Genomic DNA, 23,039 nt, shown 5'->3' with positions numbered 1-23,039 from the left:
CCCCGAAATCGTGACCTGAGCTGAAATCAGAGTCAGATGATTAACTGAGCCACCCAGGCACCCCTAGTATGTCGTTTTCAATTCCACCTTTCTATCATCCCTGGTGGGGTGGGGAGTGGAGGTGGGGGTCTTTCAACATAATACAACATAGTAAAAATTATGCCAAAGGAAGTGGAAGAGACCCTGGCCCCACAGATTACTTACTGTTTATACAGGAGGAAACATGTCGCTACAGTGGAACCATCTGATAGTCACCACCTTAACCAAGTGATCAAATTTATAGCACTACTAAGAGCAGGGACAGCCTGACATTTTGTGCCTCCTGAATTGATACAAAATTAAGTATGTAATATTTTGTATAAAGTACTCATGGCAGAAACGTTTAAGCAAGCTTTTTCAGACCCAACTTTCAGTTTGCAAGCAAAACAGGGACAAGTTAAATGACACTGTGAAAAAATAATATGACAAATCAAAAAAGTTAATGATTTTCAGAGTGCCTGGCTGGCTCAGCCAGTCAAGCATGCAACTCTGTTTTTTTGTTTTTTTTTTTAAAGATTTTATTTATTTATTTGAGAGAGAATGAGAGAGAGCACATGAGCGGGGGGAGGGTCAGAGGGAGAAGCAGACTCCCTGCCGAGCAAGGAGCCCGATGTGGGACTCGATTCAGGGACTCCAGGTTCATGACCTGAGCCGAAGGCAGTCGCTTAACCAACTGAGCCACCCAGGTGCCCGAGCATGCAACTCTTGATCACGGGGTTGTAGGTCTGAGCCCCACATTGGGTGTAGACGTTACTTAAAAATAAAATCTAAAAAAAAAAAAAGTCAATGATTTTCATGAAAAAGTTAATGGTTTTTATTTTTATTTCTTGAAAAATGGGGAGGATCTAGTCAAGATTTAAGACTAACCAGAGATACAAATCCATGTGCAATGTGTGAATCTTGATTAATTCTGGTTGGGGGGGAAGCGATAAAAGATACTTTTGGGACAATAGGAGAAATTTGAATATGGATTGTATGTTAGATAATATGGAATTATTGTTAGTTTGTAACATTCGATAGCAGTCATGTGGTTATGTATGAGACATTCTGTGCTTATAAAACGTGCTGAAGCTTGGCGGGGTGAAGAGTCATGATGTATGGCATTGTCATGTCTAGATAGAATGTATACGTGTGCTCAGTATCCTGTCCTTTCAACTTTTCAGTGTATTTAAAAGTGTTATAGGTATATAGTTGTATAGAGATACAACTCTGTAGATGTATAAAGAGATACATGGTAGGGGACCAAGGGAGAGAGTGTTGACCTTTGTTCTTGGAGAAGTACAAGTTATAGAAGCACTAAATAATTTTTGAAGAACAAATTAATTTCCCCTTCTTTCTACTTTAGGTTCAAGAAAAAGGAAGATTAGACTATGCTAAGGTAAGTAGATATTATATATACTATACAGTTTTATACATTTCAGTTTGGTGTGTGGTTTTTGTTTATATTTGAAAGGTCAAAAGAGAATCATCCCTTTCAAAGTTGGGGGACACTCCCTGTTAAGTAACAGGCATTAGCAGGTAAGTGCACTTACTGAGTGCCTAGTTCATCCCAAACACTGTTAGGTGTTGAGACTACAACAGTAATCCAGATGAAGTGTTTTCTTTTGGGACATTTACAGTCCAGTGTGGGAGATAGATAACTAATAAACAACTAAATGGATACATCATATAAAGTCATGTGGTGGTAAGTGCCATGAGGAAAAATAAACTGGGTAAGATCACTCACCGTTGCTAGAAAGATGCCTTTGGCATCTTTGGCTTTTAGCGCCATTAGATAACACGTGAGAAGCACCACACAGAGCCGACTTAGACTCCTAAAAGTAGTAGTTTTCACATCATCTGTGGAGCTTTTGAAAACACACATGCCTAGGTGCAGCATCACACCCTCTTTCACCAAGATCAAAATCCCCTGGTGGGGAGAGCAGGGCAGGGGCAGGAAGGAAGTATTTGAAAAAAGGCTCCACAGATCATTCCGACACACAGCCTTGTTTAAAAACCGCTGTGAGAGTTCAGATTGCAGTGCACCAGTGCAAGCCTCCAAACACACTTCGGTCACATTCTGTGCCCCCCCCCCGGGGAGAAATGGAACATTGTAGCAGGTGCATGGGCTGCATATAGCTACTTGGCTAAAGGAAGGCGCTAACCATCTGGTTTATGCAGCAATCAGGACTATCCCGGGTATGAGCACACCTGCACTCCAAAGACAAGGAGGAGGAAATACAAGCTGTAAGGGCTCTGCTCGCAGTGGGACAACTGAAACCCAAGATGATCTCTCAGGGCTGATCTGGAACCTCGTGCTCTCCTGACAGTCCCCGGGGGGGTACACCCATGGCTCCATGCATTTGCTCTCTTTTCCTTGACTGAGATGCAGTTCCTCCTTCTCTCTGTCTCACAAACTTTTGCTTCCTTTCAGAAAAACTAGATAAGAGCACCTCTAAACTGAGGGCCTCCATATGCATCACTCTTCTTAGATGTCTACTTGACCCTATGTACCCAAACTCGGGCTGTGGACATATCCTCCTGGGTCGCCCACAGGCATCTTAAACTGAACTCACCATCTTGTCTGACATCCCTGGTCTTTTTTTTTTTTTTTTTTAAGCTTTATTTATTTAAGTAGCCCCTACACCCAATGTGGGGTTCAAACTTATGACCTCAAGATCAAAAGTTGCATGCTTTTGTAACTCAGCCAGTCAGGCACCCCTAAATAGACCTTATTTTTTAGAGAAGTTTTAGGTTCACAGGAAGATTGGGCAAAAGTATCAAGAGTTACCATATCCCCTGACCCTACGCACACGCAGCCTCCCCTACTATCAGTAATCTGCAGGAGAGTGATATATTTGTTGCAGTCAGAGGAACTACATGGACATATCATCAGTACCCAAAATCCATGGTTTATATCAGTGTCCACTCATGTTGTATTTGTTGTCCTTTTAACTTATTCTCTCTCCTGTCATCCCCCCAGTCAACCCTGTGAGAATCTTAGAAGTCACCCTTGACAGTTCCTACTCCCTCACCCCCAGGTTCTTTACCAAGTCATGCCATTTTGGTATCCTACGTTTTCTTAAATCCAGCCCCTCCTCTTGATCTGTCTTCCATTACTTACATTGAATTTCTTCACCTGACCACTGGAAAGCCTACTGACTGGTCTTCCTAACTTTGTCATCACAAGTCCATTACCAACTGGAATGTCTAAATCACAAACCTGACAGTTTCAGACTCCAGCTTAAAACCTGCCATTGGCTTATGTCATTTATAAGGCAAATTCAAAGCTTGCTAGATGATTTCACCCCCTAGAGGGACTCTCCAGCATCATCTCTTCCTACCCTGTGTTCCAGCAGCACCAGATCACACAAAACGTACTGTTTCTGTTTTCCAGGCCTTGGCTCATTCTGTCCCCTCTGCTTGAAATGCCCTTCCCCCTATATCAGCTACCCCTGTTCTTTCTGTAAGGCTCCAGTTAGGACCATCTCCTACAGGTAGTCCTCCCTGGTTCCCCAGGCTGGATTAAGTGCTTTCCTTCATTCTTTAATACTTCGTGCATCTCTCAGTCATTGTACTTACTCTGTAATATAATGCCCCATTTATGGGACAGACTATACACTGTGAGCTCTTTGAGGGCAGGGACATTGTCTTATTTGTCTTTGTATACTCAGTGGTTAACACGGTGTTTGGCACATGGTAAATGGTGAGTGACTGAATGAGGGAGGAAGGTAGGGAGGGAGTGGATGAATGTAGAAAATGGAAGAGTAAGAAATGAGTAAGAAAAGAGAAGACACATGAAGTTAGTTTCAGGAGTAGGGTTTTTTATCTCAATCAGAGAGGAAAGATGCTTTTGATACACGTTGCAGATATCAACAGGGTTAAAAAAATTGTTTGGGAAGGCTGTAATATACTAGCTTGGAGATAAAGGCTGGGATTTCACTGTGTGGTAGTAAAGGAAAACTAACAAAAAGAGTCAGGGAAAAGTCAACACAATTTGGCAATAGAGTGACTATTGGTCATTGATGTTTATTCATGACTCAGAGAACTCCTTCAGGGTTTTTTATCGCAGAGGCACATGACAGTTGAAGATGTTAAGAGAAAGGATAAAACATGATGCACAGATAGAACACCCCTGGGCGAAGCAGTGGCTTGGCCACCAACTCACTGCAAAATCTAGTATCACTTACCCTCTCTGGTCTTCCTTCGGGTTGCTTCATATACAACGAGCAGTTTCGAAGAGTGCTAGTCAATTCTTTGGACCCATTCCACATTCGAGAGAAGACGTTCTTCTTGAGGGGTGGGGGGCATTCTTATCTTGTACACCTGAGGTCCAGATTCATCCCTTCATCCACTCTATCCACCCAGCACCTGTGCATGGAACAGTTAATATGTGCAAGGCACTATGCTAGTGCTGCCTGTCACCGTGAGCAAGACTGATGTAGGCCTTGCCACCACATGCTTCCTTGACTCAGACCTGCCTGTCTAAAGTAGCCACTCCCCGGGGCGCCTGGGTGGCTCAGTCAGTTAAGCGACTGCCTTCGGCTCAGGTCATGATCCCAGGGTCCTGGGATCGAGCCCCGCATCGGGCTCCCTGCTCTGCGGGGAGTCTGCTTCTCCCTCTCCCTCTGCCTCTCCCCCCAACTCGTTTTCTCACTCACTCTGTGTGCTCTCTCTCCCTCAAATAAATAATCTTTAAAAAATAATAATAAAGTAGCTACCCCCCCTTTGCTCTATTTTTTCTTAACATTTATAATAATGTAGAATTATCATTTTCATTGAGTTGCTTGTTCCTGCTTTTTCTCTTTCACTGAAACGTAAGAGCTCCAAAGGCAGGGCCTCGTACATGGTCACATCATCTGTACCCAGCACAGGCGTCTATGTAGGAAGCTTGGTGAATGCATGCATGTGAGTTGCACTAGTGTTATTCTAGAAGTGTGGGAGGTTCTGGGAGGTCTGGAGTGGAGTATTGTAGACTTCAACGAACCACTTTAAGAATATGTTGACTATATAGCACAATCCATCTCAATGGTTAATAGCCCTAAGGTTGCCTTCCCAAGTGCCTAGTGACAATATTTCTCATGCCAGTAAACAGAACCTACCCCTCTGGAATATGTGGTACAGTTCTGACACTTAAGGGCCATCACTTGATCTAGGCAATTAATCTAAACTTATCATCCTTACACAGACCTAAACCCAAGTAACTTGGGGGAAAAAAGATTATATCCATCTCTTCTAGGTATGGGGGAGATGTCTGCAGGGTCCAGTTTATGATACTGTCTCCTGTGCAGTGTACCGTGGGCCCATAGTAATACCTATCATGACCCCAGGTCTCTTCCTCTCTGTTTGGCATGATCATGGTGCTCGTGCTGACTGATGCAGGCCCCATGCTTAGTAGCTCAGGGCCACCCTTGTGGGATTATCTGTAAAAGGACATTTAAAAAAACTCAGCAGCCATTTCTGGAGATCATCATGAAATGTATTTGTGGCTGGAAATTTTGTTACTTCCAAGTGATTATTTACCCAAAAGCCAAATTTTATCTGAAAAAATCCGATCCTGAGGACCATAGGAAATTATTTTGACCATGTGCTCTGTGGCCTCACCTGCCATCTCTCAAATTCTGTTGGTCTCAGCAGGGCGAGGAAGTCAAGAAAGAGGGGGAAGAGGTGGTAACTTCAAAATCAGTCTTGGCTGGATCTTGAGACTGTCACTTACCGCCAAACAGTGGTCTGTACTCAAACACTCAGATAAGAAATGGAATTACTTTTTAATTGAGTTCTTGTTGCGATCGAGTCTGGATATGAATGCTTTACACCGCCACAGTGCCTTTCATCTTAAGACATCAAAGCACTCGACAGCTATTAATTCATTACGTCTCTCCCACCTCTGTCAGGTGGTTAACGCACTCATGGGAGCACTCTACCTATCGCGGAAACTCATCCACCTGGAGTCTGGGCGAGGACAGGGACTGTGTCACTGTAAGGCTATTCCACCCAGTAGCTTTTAGAATAGAAAAACGAGGAGCGTCTTACTTACCTAGTTAAAACTGCGGAAGTCTTAGTAGACAGAATACAGTTACCAGAAGTGAACTGTGACCCGGAAAGCTGGTGCTAACACTTTGGCTCATATGCACAATACGATGGGGATCTTAATTACAGTGACTGGTCTGCAGCCCCGGGTGTGTATCTCTCAGACTCTAGTCCACACTCCCCGGGCTTCTGGCCCCACGGTTAAGCACGGCTGATTCAGGGCAGTGCTAGAGGGAAGAGTGCCACCTATTGAATTACAGGAATTCATGGGCACTTGTTGGGACTGGTGGAGAAGTTTCTCAGACCACACTCATGCTTGGTTTGCTATGGTAACATATATATGTCTGAAAGAAAACGAATATGTTGACTACTCTCGCTCAGAAAAACACGTACAAACGTCTGTGTATTTTCCCCAGCTGGAGCTGAGCGTATGCCTGCAGTTAGCCCTCCTGTCTCTCTGCTGCTCAAAGACTGAGGCAGATGGTATTTTTACCACTTCAGGCAAAACATGGCACCTATGGTTCGGCTTTCTACGATTTTAATTTTTTAACACTTCCAAAATGGCTTGCCCAAATAGCTCCAGTGTAAAGATGCAGACTTCTTCCCCTATTTCTTTTTAAATAATTGCTTCAGATACCCAGATATGAATAAAGAGCACTTGGTCAAAACCAAACTCCGTCAAGCGCTCATTCCGGCTCATTCTTTCACAAATACTCCGGACCAGGCCTTAACGGGGCTTCTTTTGCTAATTTTGACACAAAGACTCTAAATGGTTTACAAGGGCTTTCTTTACAGTCCTCTCTAGTCTTTCCTGTGCAGTTCATAATAATTTTCCCCATGACTCAGTACAGAAGAGAGAGTTGCTTTTTTAATGTCTTCCTCCTGAGGTTCGCTCTAAGCACAGAGTTGCTCAAGGTTAAGCACTGGGTAAAGAAAGATCTTGCAGGTGTTAATTCATTAGGCATCCAGTTCTCGGTTGAACGTAAGAGAGATTTTTTTTTAAAAGGAGTGGGTTTTGACGTGCCCTCTCTGCTGGAATCTGTTCAGGCTTGCATCCCACCATGCTCAGGCTCAGTGTCTAGAGCTGCTCTTCTCCCTCCCCGCCCTCAGAAGGCCTCGCACATTCTGTTTGATTATAAAACGCATTTGCATAGGGTACACATTAAAATTCTCTTCCCACTAGCAAACAGTGCTGTCCGCAGACATTTGCATTTGCATGCTCACATATCATCACTTCCCTTCAAGAAGAAAAAAGAGGCTTTCCTCCCATGTCATGGTTCTCCTTTCCAAGGTTTGCCCTTTAGTCTTTTTTTCTCTTTTATCATCCATAAATTGCTTCCGCCATTTTGCTGCAGACTGAGTCCAAAATTCTACTTTTTTGAAGCTTGAGTATAGAAAATTTTCTGTAAATATTATTGTCCTTTCTTTAGTGACAAAGCCAGACTCTTTTTTTTTTTTGGCAGACAGTTTTTGCCTGCTCGTTCTCTCTCATAACCCTAGCTAACTGGCTCTGAGAATTTTTCACATTGGCACATTTAGAGACCAGATGTTACTGTGTTTTCTCTTCCGTGTACCCCTTTCTTGGGCAGATGCTGCTTTTCCTACCCTGGGACTTCACATTAGCTCCTTTGGTAAAGTATTCCATACGGCATCACCGGATGCACTAAATCTCTCGTTTCCTCTAACCTCCTCAAGTTGTCTTTACATTTAGGATTTCTGTTTTCATGGTAACGACAGGGACTATGTAGAAGCATGGTCATTCCTTTCTCCCATAAAGGACTTGTGGTCCAATTAAATGAGGTGTTTATAATAGAATTTAATGAAGAAAATCCAAATACCATAACGATATGGGTACAACTACGTAAAATTTTGATAAAGACTGGAAGAAAGCATTAAAAATATAAATACAGGCATTAAGGTGATAACATTTCAGCATGTTTTAAAATAAATACATTGTATTTTTTTTTTTAAAGATTTCTGGTTTTGAAATGTGGACTCACATTTGATTTAGAATTTTTTCAGATATGACCTGAGCTACTGGGAATTGAAAAATAACTTGCCTGAAATCATGTGTTTAGTGACATAACCAAAATTTAATTTTAGGCTCCTAAAAAATTGAGTGCCTGCTTCTATGGCAATAGGCAGAAATGCATGGTTGGAAAATGTCATTTTTGTACACTGCAAGTTTTTGGGCTAGGCCTCTAGTAGTGGTTGAAGTGATGGAAGACAGTTGAGGAGAACGGAAAAACCTAGCACGCTGAGCAGGCCTTGCAGGCGTTGCTCTGATGAGCAAAGCACAGCACAGGGATAGTGCTGGAAGGGACTGCCAGGACTGCCATCTGAAAGTTTTAAATCCCCCACCCCTTATTTCTTAAAAATCAGATAAAAAAACAGTTATTTTTCTTTTGACAGTCACATTTCACGCAAGTGTTTTTTCTTGCAGCAGTAATGGATAGATTTTATTTAATCTGTTTTTTAAAACAATTAATTTACTAAAGTCAGTTTTTTCAACTACTCTTTGATTCCAGATCTCCTTTAAAATACAATTATTAAGGATGGAAAAATAGTCATTGGTCAATTTCTGTCCATAGTAAAGTATGGCTTTTGTACCATGTGAAACTTTTAATCAAAAATAGATTCTAGGGGGACCTGGGTGGCTCAGTCAGTTAGGCAAGTCCCACTCTTGATCTCAGCTCAGATCTTGAACTCAGGGTCATGAGTTCAAGCCTGGCATTGGGCCCCACATACAATAGTAAGTATCTTGAACCAGAATTGTACCTTACTATGAGCCAAGTCTTTTTGCAAAACAGTTGCTCTTTGGACATTCATTCACTGTACTCTGAGCGCCTAACGCAGTGCCTGGCACATACTAGGTACCAAATAAATATTTGTTGAATTAGAATAGAATAGAATGAGTGAATAACCCAAGATAAACCAAATGTTTGTGCCTAGATTCTGTTCTTTTCATTCATAAGGCATGATGATTTCCTCCTTAAGTCTCTGAGTATATTATTTTCATTTGTCCCCAGTGACTATCATCTTGCTTTGATGATCTCTTCCTCTAATTTCTTAATGTTATTTTAAAATTAGATTCTTGTTCTCTGAGGTGTTAGCAATCCCACACACCTCAATGGCATCAACAGATTTGATGATCATAATCTCTATTCCCCTGTGGATCGTGAATAATATTATTAAATGCTATCAATAATAAGCCTCTTTATGACATCATAAAATATACCATTCTCTCAGTTGTTAATCCAAATACTATTGATACTATTTGAATTCAATTCTCTACATAGTTGCAAATCTTTTTTATTTTTCTTCAAATCATATATTCCTAGCTTGCTGATCTTGGGTTTCTAATTTTATATGTAAACTGCGAAATTAGTTCACAATAATAATATTTAGTGGGACAATCTTATTCTTAAAATTACCATTTTGAATTACTGATGTCTAAAAAATTGCATATCTACGTAATATCTATCATTCATCAGGAAGCTAAGGCAGACTTAGATTGTTGGTGAAGACCAGTTCTTAGTTGTAAGCCTGGAATCATGTCTGGTTTTACTCACCACTGTACTCTGAGCGCCTAACACAGTGCCTGGCACATACTAGGTACCAAATAAATATTTGTTGAATTAGAATAGAATAGAATGAGTGAATAACCCAAGATAAACCAAATGTTTGTGCCTAGATTCTGTTCTTTTCATTCATAAGGCATATTTGGCTCTGCCTTTGTTCTTCTTATTCCATCCCAAGTATATTTTTAATCAAATGGTTACATCCTCAATGCTTCACACTCCCTGGGTTGAAACAAAGATTCACTTGGGGCAACCTTTTGAATCTTAGTCTAGAAAGCTAACTAAAAATGCCCTCCAGGCTGGTTCTGTGGGTGAATGCTCTGCGCTGTGGGGTAGCTGGATTCAATTATTGCTCCCAGTTAGTGGTATCGGGAGCCACCTGTGCACAGGACGTGCCTATCTGCCTTTATGTAGAGGATAGAGCCTTCTGTCCCCTAGAGGAGCCTGTTTAGTCCACTGAAACTGTTTTAAGTAGATCTAAGGAAATACCAATCTCTTCCCTTGTCATAAAAACAGTAGTGGCAAGGCACGGGCTTTCCAAAATTATGTTCTTTAAGAGAAAGAAAAGGAAGATTTTCATGATTTCAACATGATTGGTCTATCAGAAAGCTGTCATCTGTTTAGTCGGCACATCTGAAGCCATTTCCCCGTGTTTCCTAACCGGTGTCTGAAAACACTGCTCAGCTTCCCCACTTGCCACATCAGTCAGAGTACTGATCCAGGAGGTGCTGAATTACCTTTTCTGAAATAGCAAGGTAGGTGTGCCACCTCCATTTTCAAACAGAATTACTGAGATAACAGTAGAGATGACAAGAACTGCAACATTGGTTAGTGATGTGTAAGATGCTACTAAAGATTTTGGGTGAGTGGATCCTGTCCCTTTCCCCCAAGTCTTTGACTTGCTGGCTTGATGAAGGATCTTACCTATTCACAGATCATAGCAAAGCCAGAGTTATACCTCTGAAGATGGATTTCTGCATAGTGCAATGGTGCCCCCTGTAGAAGGTCTCCCTGTCCTAGAGCTAAGGAAATTATGCTAACCTGTATCTTTGATTCATTGCTAAAAAGATTTGTGTGCACCTCTTAAAAAAGGTTGTAGACCTTTCCACGTGCTACGATCTCTGTAAGATGCCTACCCTAGTATACATGTTTCTCATTGTGCACTCTACTCAAGACACGCAAAACACTTTAATCAGATGGTTCTATCAAATTCTATCTTTGAATCCCTTCATTTTATGGGGAAGAGATCAAATAACCTAACAGTGTCCACATCGTTACTATCTCACAGAGTCATGATTCTGTCCAGGTTTGCTGACTCCACAGTGTATTCCTTACCACCATACTGCTTCTCAAGGTGCTTAGCCCTACTACAAAACAAGTAAGGGAGAATTTGTATGCAGGCTCTGGTTTTACAAACATCCAGAAACAGTATGCCTTACTCTATAATCCAACATTGTTCTTGTCTCTGAAATAGTGATTGTCTAGTAAATGACTGTCTTACGATTTATGTTTGCTGAACCAGTGCAATAATTATTGTGGTTTTTTTTAAACTGGCAAGGATTCTTCACTCTTCTAAGAAAGGTTTATGGATATAACCATTTAAAATGACTTCTCATTACCATTCTCTTAAGGGAGGCAAGGATCTATGTTAACAAATACAGAGAGTTTATTTGACATGCACACTAGTGATGGAAGTCATAATGTGTTTTAAGCTCATGTTGTATCAGGATACATGTTAGGATGTTAGGAATCTAGGGTCATGTAGACAGCAGAGGTAGTGATAGTAGTTTTGAGGCAAGTGATCCCCAGGTATCAGCATCCAAATACTAAAGCAGATGGAAAATTGAGACATGAGGATTTAAGAAATGTATAAGTAAGATATGGACTCACATAGTTTATGTATTCCTCACATAACCCCCAGTACTATTGGATACCTACAAGATGTGAATCCTCTCATCCCACAATATTCTTTTTAATTAAATAGCCAGCATAATATTTGTCATGAGATTACAGAGTTTACTATCGATTCACTCCTAAAAAAGCCACGGGCAAAGAATGGCTCATTGCTGCAGTCTGCAACCTATATGTTTTGCTTTTTGAATTTCAGTGTATAGAATTAAGTTCCTCTTTGGAATATGACACTAAAATTAAAAATTATTTTTGAATCAGAATATGGATAAACCTGAGATTATAAATAGTTAAATTTTCCTTCAGAAGACATGACTGCTTTTCTTTAAAAAAAAAAAAAAAAGATTTATTTATTTATTGAGAGCGTGAGCAGAAGTACAAGCTGGGGGGGGGGGGGCGCGGGAGGGAGTGGAGGGGAGAGGGAGCAAAATACCTTTAAATACATACATACAGGGCGCCTGGGTGGCTCAGATGGTTAAGCGTCTGCCTTCGGCTCAGGTCATGATCCCAGGGTCCTGGGATCGAGTCCCGCATCGGGCTCCCGGCTCAGCGGGGAGCCTGCTTCTCCCTCTGACCCTCTCCCCTCTCATGCTGTTTCTCTCTCGCTCGCTCTCTAAAAAATAAATAAAATCTTTAAAAAAAAAAAATACATACATACATATATATGTATATATAGGGGTACTGAATGTATGGTTTTGGGTTATTTGTACATATAATAGGGATGTATATATCCAGACATGATAATTTGTATGAAATGAGTTGTTTGGTTATGAAGCTATTTGTGGATAGTAGCCCACAGCACAGACTCATAAATGTACTTCACTAAGACGTGAGTCTTGAAATCAGTTCTGAAACAAATCTCACTGTCCCACCCAAGTATACTCTCTAGTTCCGACCCTACTTGGCTTCTGAGATTGGGTGCAACCAGGGCACATTCAGGGTGGTATGGCCAGACTGAAGTCTCATTCTCAACAGCAGGCCACACATCATCCAGACTGAGCCTAACAGAAATGTGTGGAGAAGGCAAGAAAAATGAGATGAAACCTGTGTTTATCATTTTTTTTTCTGTTAGGTGGAATAGATCCAATTTTAAATGGTCAAGATGATTTGGAAATTCATTTTTCAAAAACAAGCATATTTCCAATTCACTAATAATCCAGAGATTTTTTTTCCTGTTAGGTGGAATAGATCCAATTTTAGATGGTCAAGATGACTTGGAAATTCATTTTTCAAAAACAAGCGTATTTCCAGTTCACTAATAATCCAGAGATTTAAAATATTTAAAACAGCTTCATGAATCTATGCAAAATAGTCTATGAATGTTTGTGATTAAAGCCAGGTGCATTATGTAAATATTACATCTAACTTCTGTAACAAACTCCATGTTCTTTTCCTCTTCAGGTCTTGCATTTGAATAGCATTTTATTGATGTCAAAGTAATTTGCCATACATCATCTTGTTTGTTCTTCATAATAACTTCATGGGTATAAATATGATCTAGGGCTTAGAGAAGTTGCCTTGCCCAAGATCACATGTGTCCAGGTCCAGAGTTTCCCTACTAAGGTTTGCTCATTGCCTCTCTACAGTTGTTTTTCATATTATTATGAAACAGCAGAAAACCAGTCTTAGGAGGAGAACACCTCATCCCATTATTGGATTAAAAAAGGTTCCTGTGTGGCTTCATCTGGGGGTTTCTGCTCCGGGTGCTTGAAAGACTGCCCTATGTGCAAATAGTGGCATTTTATCTCTCCTAGAGCTCACCTCTTCTCTTACCTCCCATCTCCACGGGCTTCAGGTCCCAGGACTCAGCAAGGGAAAAGGAGAGCAGTGTAACAAATGTCCTGTGTGTCACACATGCTCATACAATTACACAGAATGATCTTATATAGATAAATAGAACTTATTAAAAAGTATTTTAAAGCTTAATACATATTACAGGAATTTTCCAGGCTATTTTATAAAAGAAAAAATACTCTGATGTTTTATAAGAGAAGAGAAAAATGTTAAAGCATGGGCTAAATTATATTTGTCAGTTTGAACTCATTAATCCTTTATCCAATGACTTTTTTTTTTAAAGATTTATTTATTTACTTATTTAGGAGAGAGAGAACATGAGCAGGGGGAGGGGCAGAGGGAGAGAGAGAATCCCCAGGCAGACACCCTGCTGAGTGCAGAGCCCCACCCGGAGCCCGATCCCATGATCCCAAGATCATGACCCCAGTGAAATCAAGAGTTGGCTGTCCAACCAGCTGAGCCACCCAGGCACCCCATCTAATGACTAAAATGTAGAATGATGAACCCTGAGATTGCTTTTATTTATTTATTTATTTATTGGCAGGGGGCCACACACGTGAGGTGGAGGGAGGAGCAGAAGGAGAGGGAGAGAGAGAATCCCAAGCAGGCTCCACATCAGCACAGAGCCCAACACAGGGCTCAGTCTCACCACCCTGAGATCATGACCTGAGCCAATATCAAGATTCGGACACTTAACCAACTGAGCCATCTAGGTGGCCCCAGAGATTAGTTTTTAAAAATAGTGAAAATGACATGAGGTGATGATATCCTGTGATTGTGTGAAACCCCAGGTACCATTACTGTAGTCAGTTTTTGGTTGAGATTTTTGTTAAAAATAAGTTTTTATTATTAAGGATTTAAGTAAAAATATGTTAGTTTTGTGACTCAGTAGTGGATATGATGATATCTGAGCCTTACTCGGGGCCTATTTGGTTTTTTTAATTTTTTATTTTTTTAAGATTTTTTTATTTTATTATTTATTTGACTGAGAGAGACACAGTGAGAGAGGGAACACAAGCAGGGGGAGTAGAAGAGGGAGAAGCAGGCTTCCCACTGAGCAGGGAGCCCGATGCGGGGCTCGATCCCAGGACCCCGGGATCATGACCTGAGCCGAAGGCAGACGCTTAACGACTGAGCCACCCAGGCGCCCCACTTTTTTTTTTTTTTTTAAGTATGACCTGAAGAATATACCTAATCAGTTAAAATATTTATGGCCTTTTTCTTAGCAGAAATGTGGAAATTTTCCACTTCCAATTCTTACTGACGTTTGTACTGCAGCCATATGGCATTTTTAGTTATAGTTTTAAAAAAATGTATATATTGCAATAGAGGTGCATGATTAATATAACAATGGCTTCAATTTTCTGCCATCTCTGTAAATATAGTTTTATCCAAAGTTATTTGACTTAATGTATTTTCTAAAATCTATGATACTGTATGGTGAAAAAATTTGCCCTTGTGCACAGGCTTGCAAAGGGCATTATTGACAAAGATAGGTATTCTCTTCCCAAATGAAATTGAAATGCTTCCCAGTTCAGAGCATAAGAGTGAAAGGAAAAGCATTATACCGTGCTGCATAAGAGTAAGAACTATTTGTATCTTGACTCCACTTACCTTCCATGTTACCTTGAGCAACTTATTCTTGTCTAAGTTTGTTCATCTGTAAAGTAAGAGTAATATTAGTACCTACCTCATAGGGCTCTTGTAAGGATTGAAGATATATATGTCTTAGTGCTGGGCACACGTAAGTACTGTGAGGTTGTCTTTGTTGTTATTGTTAGCATTGTTATGATTATGGCCATTTTCATATTGGGAATCGCACCATTCTTGTGCTTTTGCACATGAATTCATGTGCTTGAGGAAGTAACTAAAAATTATCTTATTTCCATCCCCTTTCCTTTTGCTGAAATAAGATATTTAATTAAATCAGTAGATTTCCTTTCTCTAGACTCTTGCAAATAATCTCTTGTTCTGAGTAAAAAGGAATGCTTTTTATGTGGTTTGCAATTTGTTTATCATAATATGTTGATCATATTAGAGAAGGTTTTAATTGTAGCTTTTCCTTTTGTACCAAGTCTTGCCACTCAGAAGTTGGGAAGACCTTTCACTTGAAGCACTGTCAGCTAGAATCTTGGAGTTGGATGGGACTTTGGAGGCTGCCTTGTTCCACCTCCCACACCTGCTAAGAATTTTATTCATGGGGGCGCCTGCGTGGCTCAATTGGTTAAGCCTCTGCCTTCGGCTCAGGTCATGATCCCAGGGTCCTGGGAGCCAGTCCCGCATGAGGCTCTTTGCTCAGCAGGGAGCCTGTTCTCCCTCTGCCTGCTCCCCCTGCTTGTGCTCTCTCTCTCTCTCTCTCTGACAAATAAATAAATAAAATCTTAAAAAAAAAAAAAGAGAGAAGAAGAATTTTATTCACACTTTCTCTGATGTGGTCAATCCAGTTTCTGAGGACTTCCAAAAACAGGGATGTCAAAAATAATTATTCTGTTGTTAGACAACTCTAGTTATTTGAAAGCTCTCTCTTATTTGTCATTGAAATCTGCTTCCCAGAAATTTCACCCTGTTGCTCTTTGTTCTGTCTCCTAAAGCACATAGAACAGGACTGCTCCATCTTCCATTTAATTGCTTTAGATATTGGAAGATGACTTTCATCTCCTCCTTTAATTCTTTCCTCCAGGTTAAATATTCCTTAGAAGACATGTTTTCAAATACTTCTTCATCCTAATACCGGACCCAGTGTACTCTGAATACCCGCCTTGACACATGGTCATGGTGCCCAGGACGGAACATAGTTTTCTCTTTCTTTTTTTTTTTAAGATTTCATTTATTTATTTGACACAGAGAGAGAAAGAGAGTACAATCAGGGGGGAGCAGCAGACAGAGGAAGAGGGAGAAGCAGACTGCCCCCGAGGAGGGAGCCTGATGCGGGGCTCGATCCCAGGACCCTGGGATCATGACCTGAGCCGAAGGCAGACGCTTAATGACTGAGCCACCCAGGCACCCCGGAACATAGTTTTCTAACCATGAATACCATCAAACAGTACAGCCTGACCATTCCTGCCTTTGTTTGGGACATGTACATCTATTGATGCTACCAAAGTTTGTGTTTGGGCTTTTTTTTTTTGCTTTTTTTTTTTTTTTACCTATATCAGTCTTGGCTTATGTAAAGAATGTGGTTATCAAAGATTCTCAGCACTTATTTATGAGTCACTGCCAAACTGAGGCTCACACTTTTACAATGAATTTTTGAAACCTAAATGCACAACTATACAATTATCCCTGTTACATTTCATCTCAGGAGTATTAGTCTTTTTTCAACGTGTCAAAACGATTAAGATTTTGATGCTATCCATGTGTTAGCTTTCTCTCTTGGCTATGTGACATCTGCAAGTTAAAATTTAGTATGTATTTCTTCTCCATCTTCATTCAGGTAATCCATAGAACTGTGATAAAGGAAAGAAACCGAATCAGGGTTTTTTCTGTTTTTCTTTTTTTATTGAAATATAGTTGACACACAATGTTACATTATTTTCGATGTACAACATAGCGATTTGACAAGTCTATATGTTATGCTATGCTTACCACAACCTTAGCTACCATCTGTCATCATACAACACTATCATGATGCCATTGACCATATTCCCTATGTTGTATCTTTTATCTCCATGACCTATTACACATTCCATAACTGGAAACCTGTATCTCCCACTCCCCTTCAACCATTTTTCCCACCCCCCAATCCTCCTCCCCTAAGGCAGCCATCTGTTTGTTCTCTGAATTTATAGGTCCATTCCTGGTGTTTGTTTGCTTATTTGTTTCATTTTTTAGATTCTACATTAAGTGCAGTCATATGGTATTTGTCTTTCTCTGTCTGACTTATTTCGCTTTAGCGTAATAAGTCCATCTGTGTTGTCACAAATGGCAAGATCTCATTCCTTTTTTATGGCTGAGTAATATTCCTGTGTGAATATATGTATGTGTGTGCATGTGTATGTGTATACATACCACATCTTCTTTATCCAGTCATCTATCAATGGACACTTGGGTTGCTTTTGTATCTTGGCTATTGTAAATAAATAATGCTGCAATAAACACAGGGGTGCATGTTTCTTTTCAAATTTGTGTTTTTAAAAGATACCCAGTAGTGGAATTGCTGGATCATTTGCTATTTCTATTATTAATTTTTTGAGGAACCTCCATACTGTTTTCCACAGTGGTTGCACCAATTGACATTTCTACCAACAGTGCAGGAGGCTTCCTTTTTCTCCACATCCCCGCCAACACTTGTTATTTCTTGTTTTTTTGATAGTAGCCATTCTGACTGGTGTAAGATGATATCTCATTGTGGTTTTGATTTGCATTTCCCTAATGATGAGTGATGTTGACCATCTTTTCATGTCTGTTGGCCATCTGGATGTCTTCTTTGGAAAATGTCTATTCAGTCGTTAAGTGTCTTCCCTCGGCTCAGGTCATGATCCCAGGGTCCTGGGATTGAGCCCAGTTTTAGTCAGATTATTTGGGTTTTTTGGTGTGTTGATCTGTATAAGTTCTTTATATATTTTGGATATTGACCCCTTATTGCATACATTATTTGCAAATATCTTCTCCCGTTCAGTAGGCTGCCTTTTTGTTTTGTTGATGGTTTTCTTCACTGTGCAAAAGCTTTGTATTTTGGTGTAGTCCCAGTAGTTTATTTTTGCTTTTGTTTCCCGTGTCTGAGGAGACATATCTAGAAAAATGTTACTAAGGCCAATGTGAAATAAATTACTGCCTGTGTTTTCTTCTAGGAGTTTTATGATTTTATGTCTCACATTTAGGTCTTTAATCCATTTTGAGTTTATTTTTATGTGTGGTATAAGAAAGTGGTCCAGTTTCATTCCTTTGCATATAGCTTTCCATTTTTTTCAGCACCATTTATTAAGACAAAACCAAATATTGAGTCCTAGAGATCGCTCTTCTGTTCAAATTAAATCCACTGCCAAACATTTTCTAGGAGTAGTTGTTTTACATATTTGAATCCACATTACCATACTCTAATCCAGAGTCCCATTTCTCTGTCTTACCACAAAGGACTAAGTTTCTATTTTTTCTTTTTAAAGATTTTATGATGTATTTATTTGTCAGAGAGAGAGAGAGAGAGCACAAGCAGGAGGAATGGGAGAGGGAGAAGCAGGCTCCCTGCTGAGCAGGGAGCCCGATGTGGGGCTCAATCCCAGGACCCTGAGATCAGGACCTGAGCTGAAGGCAGATGCCTAACCGACTGAGCCACCCGGGTGCCCTGGGACTAAGTTTCGAACACCCAAATATACTCTATCTTTACTGTTTCAGAAGCTAACAATGAGTGGCCATATCAAAAGAAAAATGAGAATATTTTGTAATGGTTTGCTCATTGTGACCCACCCATCCTGGGGCTGCAATACCACTGCCTTTTTTCTAGAGCTCACAAACCATCTATTTGATAACCGTTTTTGGAATTTTGCCATCATTGTCCATAAATTCACTGATCTTTGTTCCAGATGTACCTCTGTCCTCATCTTTTTCTTTTGTCCTGTGTTTTAAGACATTTGTCAGTTGAATCTCTTATCTCTGAGATGTCTTATGTCTTTCAGTAGCTGGGAAGGACATTTATGTGCACTGTAAGCATGAAGAGGACAGAGGTGAGTGGATGCCTCTGTGAAGGTGCTCTAGACTGGAAACTAGGTCTCCAGAGTGAGGAGGAAGACAGAGAAGGGAAGTGCCAGCAGAAACATCAGACAAAATGAGTGAGAAAGCTGCTGGCGGGGAGGAGACTCAGTGGGGGTGCCACACAGTAATTTGTCCGTGAGGATAATATTATGTTCGGAATGGGAGTGGTGGTGGTCTTAAAACGCAAAGGATACCAGAAGCCAGACCTAAGAGGCAGGTTGGTAGCTGCCTCCAAGGCCTCCCTGACAACCTGTAATGGGCTCTTTGAATGCATGTTTCATCCTTAAAGGCCCCTCTTCATGGGATTTATTTTAATCTTTTTTTTTTTAAGATTTTATTTATTTATTTGACAGTGAGAGAGGGACTACAAACAGAGGGAGTGGGAGAGGGAGAAGCAGACTTCCCGCTGAGCAGGGAGCCCGATGTGGGGCTCAATCCCAGGACCCTGGGATCATGACCTGAGCCGAGGGAAGACACTTAACGACTGAGCCACCCAGGTGCCCCGGGATTTATTTTAATCTTTACAGTTTTTAAGTCATTCTTTATTTCTGTTTCCTTTGTCTTCTCTTAATAATACATCATCTTTTGCAACTATTTGAGCATACTTGTTCTTATTTGACATGCAGCCTTTACATTTTGATGCCTCTTATTTTTGTCATCGTCTCCATCCCCTGTGCACCCCCATCAGTCTTTAGCAGATTCTGAGGAGGTTGTTTCTGAACGTTTTTCTGTGAGGAATGGCACTTTAAAAACATGTGTGACAAGTGTCCTGGTGATAATACAGACTTATGGGTGGATTCCCACACAATTTTTACAGTTTTCTACCTCTCCTTTGTCAGTTCCTTCAGAACAGGGATAGCATCCGATCTCCACAGTGGAGCTTTGTGCAGAGCAGGTGCTCAGCTGGATCTCAGCAGTGGAGGAGACGAAATGCTGCTCCCTTTACACCTGGGCCTTTTCAAATCTGAGCCCCAAGAGAACTTATTCTGTAGCCATTTATTTTGGTCTCTTTCATAATTAATTATGACCGTTGTTGAAATTTAGTTTTTCAGAGGCTCTCATCACCCTTGAACTATTTCTGTTAATAATCTCTTGGAATCATGGTGATCTTTTCACTAATTTTTAAATGTGCTTTCCTAATTTATGGTCTGGGTGTCCTAAACCATACCTGCTGGTCCCTTCTTTCACTGAGTCTAATACCAGGATGGCATGACTTTGTGTGTGTGTGTGTGTGTGTGTGTGTGCGTGCGCGCCAGATTCCTATCACCTTTACATCCAATCATGTTGACATACTGAAGCAAAAAGCACTTCTTCTATCTTCTGATACCTAAGATTATCAGTCAGGCACATCAAGAATTTATCAACTATTAGGATGTGAGTTTTAGTAAGTGTTCAAAAGTTAGAGTCCCTTATCATTACTGCATCTTACATTTCTGCCAGTTTCATAATCCCTGTTAGGGAAGCCTGGTCCACTTCTCCCACTCGGTTAGGAGATGTGTGGTCTCTTTCCATAACAGCATGGCCGCCGTTTGTTTCCTTTCATCCTTATCCAAGTGTTTTCAACCATAAAAAAAAGAGAAAAAAACTTTAACGTATTGCTTATACTCCCTTACTCTCTATTATACAGTTTCTACAGAACAAGGTCTACCCTAATTTCCAGATGAGTTTCAGCATCCCCATTCTCTGTAGCACTCTCCCTGTTTGGGTAAAAGAAAACTTGGGGTTACCTCCAATTCTGTTCCAGTGCTATAGAGGGGAAGAGCTCTGGATGTGCAGAAATGAAACCCAGGCCATTTCTCAGATTTGCTGTTGGCCCTTACCACTCAGCCAGTCTCATCCCAATATCTTCTCCTGCAAAATGAGGTGAGAAGATATGATTGGGCTTGGGTTTCTTCTAGGTCTTAAAGTCTTTATTTGGTTTCATTGGAGAGAAGCGGCTGCCACGTCCACTTCTGCTAAAGCTGCTTAGATCTCATGGCAGGGGCTTGTCTTTACTATTTAAGAGAAATTTTTAACCAAATAGTTTTCACAGGCATATGATGATTTCTCAAAAGGGTCTCATAAAAGCAACATTTATCACTGAAAAGGTGTTTAATAACACCTTTTAATAAATGTTAAATAATAATGCACTTAACTTTAAGTACTTTGCATCTTTTTTCTCTCTGTGTTAATATCTTTAATTGGGTCCTCTAGCAAGGGATTTGGACTTAATTTATTGCAGGTGATGCTGCACTTACACAATTATTCAGTTGACTTAATTAGAGATTTAATTATATTAGTGCCCTAAAGTGCTATTTCAGAGAAGTAAAACACAGACTGGTAATTCACCTTTTTGTATGTTTTTGTGTCACTTACCCTATAGCTAAAATGTTTTTCAAGCCATAAAGCCCAGAAGGCCTACTAGCACTTCTAGCCATATCCTAATATGGCAAGTTTTGTCTGTGCACTAGTTTGGGCTTTGCCCAGTCAAAATGTAGGTGAAGGCAAAACTGGAAAGAATTTTTCTAATTGTGATCTTATCTCTTGAATCTATTAGAACCAAAGTTGTAGGTCCAGTCCCTCGTATTCCTTTCAACCCCCTCCAGCTCTATAGCCCTGGGGCAACCCCCTAACAGGGGGTCCTGGGAGGCAGCAACTGTGTTTGTCTCCGTATCTCCCACCACTACTACACACCTAGGCCATATAGGTGCCCAGTACATGGTGGCTAAACTGAATTTGATCATTGCCAAGACTACTAGTTGGAAGTGTGGTCAAAACAGTATAAACCCAACCCAACTATTTTTTTTTTCTTTTTTTTTTAAGATTTTATTTATTTATTTGAGAGAGAGAGAGATCTCGAGCAGGGGGGAAGGGTAGAGGGAGAAGCAGACTCCCCACTGAGCAGGGAACCTGATGTGAAACTCGAACCCAGGACCCTGGGATCATGACCTGAGCCGAAGGCAGACGTTTAACCGACTGAGCCACCCAGCCACCCCCAACCCAACTATTTTAAAATATAGTAACTCAAAATACGTATCCCAGCAGGCAAGGTACTCCCAAATCTGGCTAATCATCGGAATGACCAAAGAAGCAGTTTTAGGCCTTATTGAATCCATCTCTAGGATTGGGGCCTAGACATCTGCATTTTAAAGTTCCCCAAGTGAATCCTAGGGCACCTGGCTGGCTCAGGTGGTGGAGTGTGAGACTCCTGATCTAGGGGTTATAAGTTTGAGCCCCACGTTGGGTGTAGAGATTACTTAAAAATAAAATCTTTAGTGCTCACTTCGGCAGCACGTATACTAAAATTGGAACGATACAGAGAAGATTAGCATGGCCCCTGCGCAAGGATGACAGGCAAATTCGTGACGCGTTCCATATTTTTGTAATGTATGGTGATTAACATAACATAATAAAAAAATAAATAAAATCTTTAAAAATAAATAAATACATAAAGTTCCCAGGTGAATCTTATGGTCAGCCAAGTTTAGGAATTCCAGCTTAATGTGTCTTTTGTCACATTTATTTACAAAGGATGAGATTGTTTTGTCGGGATAGACTCACTGCCTGTTCTGATTTATAGTAAAGATGAGTCTAATTTATGGCCTATTAATTATATCTAAAGGATTTCTTTTGAGCCAATAGTTTAGGTTTAGTTGGTTGAAGTGTATACAGATGTCTGTGAGGAATAATAATATCTTCCACGAAGAATTAAATTACTGCTGAATCATGAAATGGGCATTTTCCACATGGAAGCTGTCAGGTCCCTTGGTATGCAAAGCTCAACTCTGTAGAAAGAAAATTTAGGTATTAATTGAAAGTACAGTAATCATTGGTGAGAGAAATTAACTCTTTTAGGGCTTGCGTAATATTCAGTGATATCCTCCCAGGTGCTATTTTTCCCTAATCTGAACTACCTTTCATTGTAAGAATTAAGTACCTTACAAGTCACTATCAAGTATTCAGTTGGGCCTAGCTGAATAAGGTTTATAAAGTAACAAACTAAATGAAGCAGTCAGAGAAATGCAGAATGTGGACGCCTGG

The 23,039-nt window shown here is 40.5% G+C and overlaps 1 protein-coding gene and 1 non-coding gene across 7 annotated transcripts in view; both read left to right on the top strand.

The window, feature by feature from the left end:
• PDSS2 (decaprenyl diphosphate synthase subunit 2) overlaps positions 1–23,039 on the top strand; it is a 269,730-nt gene that overhangs the window by 210,833 nt on the left and 35,858 nt on the right. For 5 of the 6 annotated variants that reach the window (XM_081828740.1, XM_081828742.1, XM_081828739.1 and 2 more), the window contains one exon: positions 1,385–1,417. In XM_081828740.1, coding sequence (XP_081684866.1) covers positions 1,385–1,417 — 33 coding nt within the window. Of the gene's footprint in view, positions 1–1,384; positions 1,418–18,943; positions 18,962–23,039 lie in introns of those variants that run through there. The other variant, XM_081828745.1, reaches the window with a different exon arrangement.
• LOC115943660 (U6 spliceosomal RNA) lies at positions 22,274–22,380 on the top strand. The gene has a single exon (XR_004078245.1). It is a non-coding gene; the product is annotated as a U6 spliceosomal RNA (small nuclear RNA).

The sequence above is a fragment of the Leptonychotes weddellii genome, chromosome 8 (genome assembly GCF_054177405.1).
Source record: "Leptonychotes weddellii isolate Sample4059 chromosome 8, ASM5417740v2, whole genome shotgun sequence".
In the NCBI taxonomy this organism is placed as follows: Eukaryota; Metazoa; Chordata; class Mammalia; order Carnivora; family Phocidae; genus Leptonychotes; species Leptonychotes weddellii.
The sequence above is the reverse complement of the archived record's forward strand: the minus strand, read 5'-3'. Positions and strand labels throughout refer to the sequence as shown.